The sequence below is a fragment of the Cryptomeria japonica genome, chromosome 6 (assembly GCF_030272615.1).
Source record: "Cryptomeria japonica chromosome 6, Sugi_1.0, whole genome shotgun sequence".
NCBI lineage: Eukaryota > Viridiplantae > Streptophyta > Pinopsida > Cupressales > Cupressaceae > Cryptomeria > Cryptomeria japonica.
The window spans coordinates 638386365-638393923 of record NC_081410.1 but is presented as its reverse complement, the minus strand read 5'-3'; the positions used below and the strand labels follow the sequence as shown (position 1 = coordinate 638393923).

General features: G+C 34.6%; 1 protein-coding gene across 1 annotated transcript; it reads left to right on the top strand.

The window, feature by feature from the left end:
• The first annotated feature begins 2773 nt into the window (after nucleotides 1-2773).
• LOC131068663 (uncharacterized) lies at nucleotides 2774-5959 on the top strand. Its single transcript, XM_058003901.2, has 3 exons — nucleotides 2774-3601; nucleotides 5142-5207; nucleotides 5318-5959. The coding sequence occupies exons 1-2, from the start codon at nucleotides 3095-3097 to the stop codon at nucleotides 5199-5201; spliced, it is 567 nt and encodes a 188-aa protein (XP_057859884.1). The 5' UTR covers nucleotides 2774-3094; the 3' UTR covers nucleotides 5202-5207; nucleotides 5318-5959.
• The last annotated feature ends 1600 nt before the right edge of the window (nucleotides 5960-7559 follow it).

The window sequence follows — 7559 nt, the reverse complement described above, 5'->3', positions numbered from 1 at the left end:
GGATGATTTGGAGGATTATGGTAATGTCTTGGACCTTGCCTATGTTGACAATAAAGTTTTCTCTACTCCTTTGCCTCTCATCCAATGGTGTCAAAAGGAATGCACTTCAATCAGAACAAATGTGTGGCTTTCAAGCAAAGGTATACCATTGAAACCCTTTTCCTTTGGTTTTGATGATGACACTATTGGCCCGAAGGGAAGAACATAAAAAATTAGAACCAAGAACAAGCAAGATCCCACCACTCCAGCCAAGACTCCCAAATCGAAGTTCACAGTTGGAACTAAGAAAGGGAAAGATCAAGGATAGCCATCAACCTCTAATGTTCACAAGACACAAGAATCTGAAGTACCAGATGAACAATTAGAGGACAAGCATCCTGATGAAGAACCAATTGATGCTGACAAATTGGAAGAAGAACAAGAAGGTGATTAGGAACAAGGTGAATTTGATGAGGAAGAGTTGTCGCAAGTAGATAAGTCTTTACCTCAGGTACCTCCTTCTTCATCTACATTATAGATTCCTATTTCTACTTCTGAGTCAGAGCCTCCGATGGTCACTTGTATTTTCCCCACACATGTTATTCATGTATCTTCTACCAATGCTAGTGAGTCCACTCTACATACTCCTCATGACAATATTGAGAATGTTTTCTCAACTTTTCCCACATTGTTTGAAGTATCTGCCACTATGCTAGATGATCTTGATGAGTTCATGACTGAATATGCTCCTAGTTCCAATGAATCATCCCTTGAAAATACCACCAATGTTGTCACCATAACTTCTCCTATTGTCATCACCACCTTTCAAGATTCTATTAATTCCTCTCGGGATGTGGTAGTAGGTGAGGATGATGATTCAACTTTGCTAGTTTGGTTGTTGTCCAATGCACCAAAGAGAAATAAGCAGGCAGACTTTGATTTCCGTCAACTTGTCCCTGTCAAACCCAAGACTATCAAGAAAGCTAAAACTTTGTCAAGGGTAAAGGTTGACAAAGACAAGAACAAGTATGTCGAGGTTGTTGTTCCCCCTAGTAAGATTAAATTTTATTATCTTAAGAACAATTGAACTAGAGTCATTTCATGTCTTATTACCAAGAAGGAATTTTACAAAATTAGGATTTTGTAGAGCGGATTTAGCGATCCAAGAATTAAAGTATCCAAGCTGCAAGCAAATTCATTAAAAAAACATAAGAGAAAAATAAGATAAGTGCAAATAAATGCATTACTAATATCAATTATATACAATTTAGAAAATGGTCAATGATTTCATGTCTTTGCCTAGTTCGATTGGACTAATGCTACTCTCAATTTGTCTACATATTAGAAAACAAAATTGTCCTACTAGCATTTGGTAGGAACTTTGGAGCAACACGACCTTGTCTTTAGTGGTTCCAAATTATATTTAAATGAATTGTGGTTGGCATATGAATTCATGTTTTGTGACTTCAATGTAAAAATGATCAAATCTATTTAAATTATTCTAACATAATCTTCTTTATGGTGGATTCTCTTTGATGCTAATGATTTCTTTCATTTCCCTTATCCTAGATCAATTTTACAATTTTACAATTGAACATTACAAGACTCTAATCTGAGAATTGGAAAAAGCTTCAAAGTTCAAAACATCAATAATTAAAACATCTTATTATTCCAAAAAACAAAGTAAAACATAGAGCTTTGAAATAGATTTGAAGTGTTGTGATGGAGTGTGGACATTGAATGTTTATGTAAGATTTCCACATCTTAAAAGAGAGAGATTTCTAAATTTTAGATTTGAACATTTATATCAATTCATTTTATTTACATGATTTTTAATTTATTTGATTTATTCCATTTAGAAATGTTTTAAAAAAGTTATGAGTAAAAGAAGTTGACTTTTGAAAATGAAATGTGAGAAAATAATTAGTAAATTATTTTCATAATTAATCAACTATATGCATATGAAATTTATTTATGGAATGAAGAAGAAGATTATTTATATGCATGAACTTATTTGAAAATTGATTAATTAACAATAATAAAATTTTAATTAGTTAAGATAAGTTATTAGTGGATAAAGATGTGAATTAAGAAGAAACCAAATATAGTTAATGATAATTATCAACTCATTAAAAGAATGTGATGAAACATTTCAATTAATCAATTAATAAATATAATGATATTATAAGACAATTAGAATTAATTAATATGTAAAACTGACAATAAAAAATGATGTAATTAAAATGTCTAAAAAACAAATTTTTTATTATTATTATAATATTTCAAACACAAATATTATACCACTAAATGATACTTTTAATATTAAATTATTTACATCAAAATAAACACAAAATTAAATAAAAATGACATGAATATACTAAATTCACCATTCAAACTAAATGATTAAGAAAAAAATAAAAAATATAAACACTTTCAAGAAATAATTGTACCTAATTCTTAAATTGTTTGTACTCATACCCTACCTAACAATTAAATCCAACCAAAAAGACATAAAAATCTCCATTTATGAAATAGTCCGAAACAAGTTTGTTGTATTTAAAGTGATCCTGAAACAGAAAATCTAAGTTGAAGGTTTGAATTGATTGTACCTGCAGCCCATTTATCAATCTAATTGAGGAACATTATAAATCATCATCATGAATGGGAGCACCATGCAATTAATTTCCTAAATTAATCCATTCCACATCTACCAAAAAACTGGGTGTTTAAAAAAATGAAAAATAGAAATTGGGAGTTAAAAATGAAAAAGCAAAATCCACCTAGACTAGGGCTAGAGACGAAGGATCATCCTCCTAACGCATGTGGCCCTTGTCATTCGGTCGTTATTCGCTCGATTGTATATCAATCAAAGACAGCAGGGAGGAGGGTTTAATAAACCAAACAACCAGGCCGTAGATGACCAATGAAAAACCACTATTTAATAATAGCGGTTTCTCCATCTTAGGCATGTTGAATGCCATGTAAGCTCTGCATGTCTTCTTCTCCTCCTCATCTGCCCTGCTCTCTATGTATTTAAAATCTCCTGTGGGTTTTAGAGGCTTTCAAAAAAGGAAAATCCCAACTGAGTATTGATTGCATCGCTGCATTGAGTGACATGGTAGATTTGGGTGCAGGCCACATGGCGAATAGCAGCATTTGGGTTGTGGGTATGGTCATGTTGGTGCTTGTTTTGGGGACTTTTGCAGAAGAAAATGGAACAGTCTATGATGTGCTGAAGAACCATGGATTGCCTGTGGGGCTCTTGCCCAAGGGGGTTAAGAACTACACACTCCATGATGATGGACAACTGGAGGTCTTCCTGGAGCAGCCTTGCTTTGCCAAGTTTGAGAACAGAGTCTACTTCAAGAATGTGATTAAGGGCAATCTGAGCTATGGACAACTGGCTGGAGTTGCAGGGCTGGAGCAACAGGAGCTGTTTTTGTGGTTTCCTGTGAAGGGCATCCGGGTTGATATACCCAATAGCGGATTCATCTATTTTGATGTTGGGGTTGTCTACAAACAGTTTGTTCTGTCACTTTTTGAATCCCCTCCTGATTGTACCCCTGTCACCAAAGAAGGTTCTGACATGCAAATCCAAATGCCATTTGATCGATTATCTCAGGTGGGTCATCCGATCATCTCTCTCTCTCTCTCTCTCTCTCTCTATATATATATATATATATTATGAGTGTGTTCCCTGGGTGTATACCTATATGTATGGATTATATTGCTGCAAACTCACAACTTGTTTGGTTTAATACCGATGCGTGGTTGGATTTCGAAGGCCTGATTGCATGCCAGTTTGAGGGAATTGTAGGGCATTGCTGAGTAATTCTAGCATTACACTGATCACATGCACATATAGGCTGTATTATGTTTGACTGTGTTCTTCAGCCCTACTCATATGCTTCTTTACTCTTTGGCAACAATATAATGTTTATTGAAATTTGCATATTCCGATTAGGAGGAAAGGGATTATTTTCACATGGTAGGCTTCATTATTTATGATTTTTCTTTCAAGTTTTGTTGATCTACTTCTCTATTTTGCAACCTCATTCTAATGTTCATTCAAAATTTCATTGTAGCTACTAGGAGACAAGGGATTATTTTGGCTTGGTAGGCTATACTGTGCTTGACTGCTTTTGGTCGTATTTGATCTACTTTTCTATTTTTCATAATAAACTGAATGCTTTTTCAAATATTCTTCCTGGGGATTAGGAGGCAAGGGATATTCTCATATAGTTTTGATGGTATGCCCTTTTAACATAAGGGAAACACTATGCAATCTCACATATGCACCTAAGCTGCCAGGACAGAGCTGCAATGTTTAAGATACATGCATTCATGGGTATTCTTGCAGACCTTCGCCCTTACAGAATGTAAACTTGAATACCAACAACTGACAATCTGCTCATTGTTTTTGACCATATATTGTAGTCCTTCTAACCCACCTTGGCCTTTTTAATAATTTCTATTTTCAATCTGGAGAGATACAGGCATTCGGCTTACTTGCCTTTGGTGATATGTGTGTCTTCTATGCTGGAAATTTTATCTGCAGCAAAGGTAGAATATGGGCATCTTATAAGTCTGGGCTCTGGCCTTACCAATTAAAATTGGAATTGAATTCATGGTTTTCAATCATAAATCTAAATATATACAACAGTTACTGGAGTTACTTTTGGTAATTTGTGAACATCTAACATATTTTCAGTTTTCATTTCTGTTAATACATTTAACAAATTATCAATCATGTTCCATTCTTTTCTAAACTTACATATTGACATATGGCAACTTGCATATATCATCAACATAAACATAATACCAGTAGCGGTCAGTATTTTTATGTTCCCAGTAACCTACCTTGGCCATCTGTGGACAACAATATAATTTTAATCTTTTTTCACATACCTAAGCAACACACAGTTAAAATATTCTCAATAATGGGTTATTGTTGCAGAGTATTTCTTTCATGCAGACACACTCGTCTATCAATAGCAGGATTTATCTTTGTTCTACCAACTTCTTTAGTTCCACCAATCTACTGTAGTTATTAACCTGCTTTCAACTTCAGTTGCAATTTTTGTTTTGGGGCTTGTATATGTTTCAAGCATGGAGTTTCCCCTTCTTTTTAGATATTTCATCTGTTTGTTTGTGTTTTTCAGACTCTTCCTCGTAAATCTTTTGTAAAAGAGAGTGATTTTCTCAGAAGAGCTGCCCAGTAGAGTAAGGTAAGTCCTTAGTATTTGTTTGGTTATTGCTTTTAAAGACATGGACATTTTATCGTTTGTAGATTTGATCAGTATTGATGGAGTTCTGTTGACATTTCTTTGGCTAGCAGGTAACTGAAGAAATGTGGAAGTGTTTCACCAAGAGATTCAGTAATACTTCTAAAAATGGTATATTGAGAGTTTGTTGATAAACTATTCTTGTCAGAGAGGACTAGAAGAAAGATTCTAGGATGAGTAAACTTTCTTGTTTATTTCAACAGAGTCTTCTGCTTTAACCTGTAATATAGTATCATTGCTTGGATGCTATTCCAGTAGTTGTTTATATTAAAGCTATTATGAATAAGTTCTTCTAGCTTAGGTTATTCCTTCATAGTCTTAAGATTTTGAGATAGAATAGGATTGTTTCACGACTGAGTAAAATCAAGCACACTGGAGAATTTCTATCTGAGCATAGTTTTAGTCTGTCAAAACTACTCCATGGTTTCTTGGTCTTGATGGTTCAACTGATTACACTTTCTAGTGCATGAATCTGTTGTGAGAAAAAAAACTGTGGAAGTAAACTGTTGAGAGGACCAGGTTCAGCAATTGTTTCAAGTATGCTTGAAAAGAACAGAGGTGAAACATCCCATGTTATATTTTGACCTAACTGTTGATTCATCCACCATGAATCTTGTAACCTAGAATATTTTGTTTGTACATCAGGTTTGAATTTGGTTTCTCGTATTTCACAACAAACTGGTTTGTACATCTCAGGTTTGAATTTGGTTTACCATATTTCACAAAAAAATGCCCCAATTCATAAGCTGCAGTTGTTACCATGAATTCTATTTTTTAGCTTCTTTACGATTGGAATCTCATCCAAAAATATTAGAAGCAGCTACTATTTTGAAAGAATATTTTCAGTAACTGCTGTAGATTTCAGGCTTGAATGTTTTGCCTACCCAATTAATTGTTTTGTAGCTATGTGCAAAAGATTATTTAATGGCCGCTAACACCTCTAAAAATTGGAGTGGAATTGAAATATGACATTCAGAGGACAGTTGACTGTAAAAAAGCTCTTTTATTTCCTTAACAACACATGCCATGAAAATTTAGGAAAGCCTCTAGACCGTTGCATAACTTCTGCTGAAGGTTAATGTTTGGATACATTTTTAGAGATCAGCTAACTATCTTAGAGCTGAAAAGGATAACAGAGTTTGAGACTAACTAATTATTAACTGTGATTTTGTCAGTTGAAGTCCAATTTGTGTGCAGCGTGAACTGACATGTGCAGTCTGAACTTAAATGGGCAGCGTGAAATTTCACATGTGTTTCAAGTGGCCTAAATCCAATAGTAGATTCTTGTACAATTCAATTGACACACTGTCCTAGGGTTGTGTACAATTCAATTGACACTCTGTCCTAGGGTTGTGTGCAATTTAATTGAGACTCCAGTCTCATGTACAAATTGATACGTTGCATTGTTTCTCCCTCTTGTTGCAAGGTAAATTGAATGTCTGCTGAGGCAGCCAGTACTCTACCAAAACATTGCCCGTTGTGCAAATTAGATGCCACACTGGGCCACACTATAGGGTGTTGAAACATCCACGCATAACCAACCATGAGTGGCACTACAAGTATGTTAAATGACTAGTCCCCTGCTGAGTCATTCATCCAGATCCTCTTACCAGTTATTTGATTAAATTGTAATACATACAAACTATTTTCACTCCCCATAATGTTACAAGGGATAAGGTTTTAGCAAACTATAACTTCTTGTAGACCTATTGTCATGAGCTGTCCTATGCGACTTTTGATATCAAATAACAATCTGATCTGTACTCTTCTTTTCTTCGATGCAGTACAGTGGGTCCTTGCCTCTTTGGGGTTTCTACCCTCCCAAAGCAACTGGACCTTTGATCGTTTGGGGTTGGCACCCTCCCAAAACCAGCTGACTGAAGACAGTCTAGATTGGTGAAAATTATCTTCTTGGAAAATGAGTAACAGAATTTTTAAATTCATCCACAACATTTCAATTACTCATTGAAATCTTTTATGTTTAAAAATTGTTGTTTGAATTTCTCCAAAATAATGCAACTTGCTATTCTCTAATGTAACAACCACCATCTTGATATTATCTGATGGAACAACCACCATCTTTGATAGGCACTAGGTGGGAATGACATTTCTATTAATTTACAAATTTATATTATATGCTTAAACCCAAAACTTCCTGTACTTTGCCTCCTCAATTGGATCCTCCTTGTATCCTCAAAGCAATATGTGGGCTGTGCATGATATGATCAACGTTCGTAGGGGAACGAAGTTATGTATTAGCTTGCTTATCTAACCAATATTTTTCCAGTGCTGAAG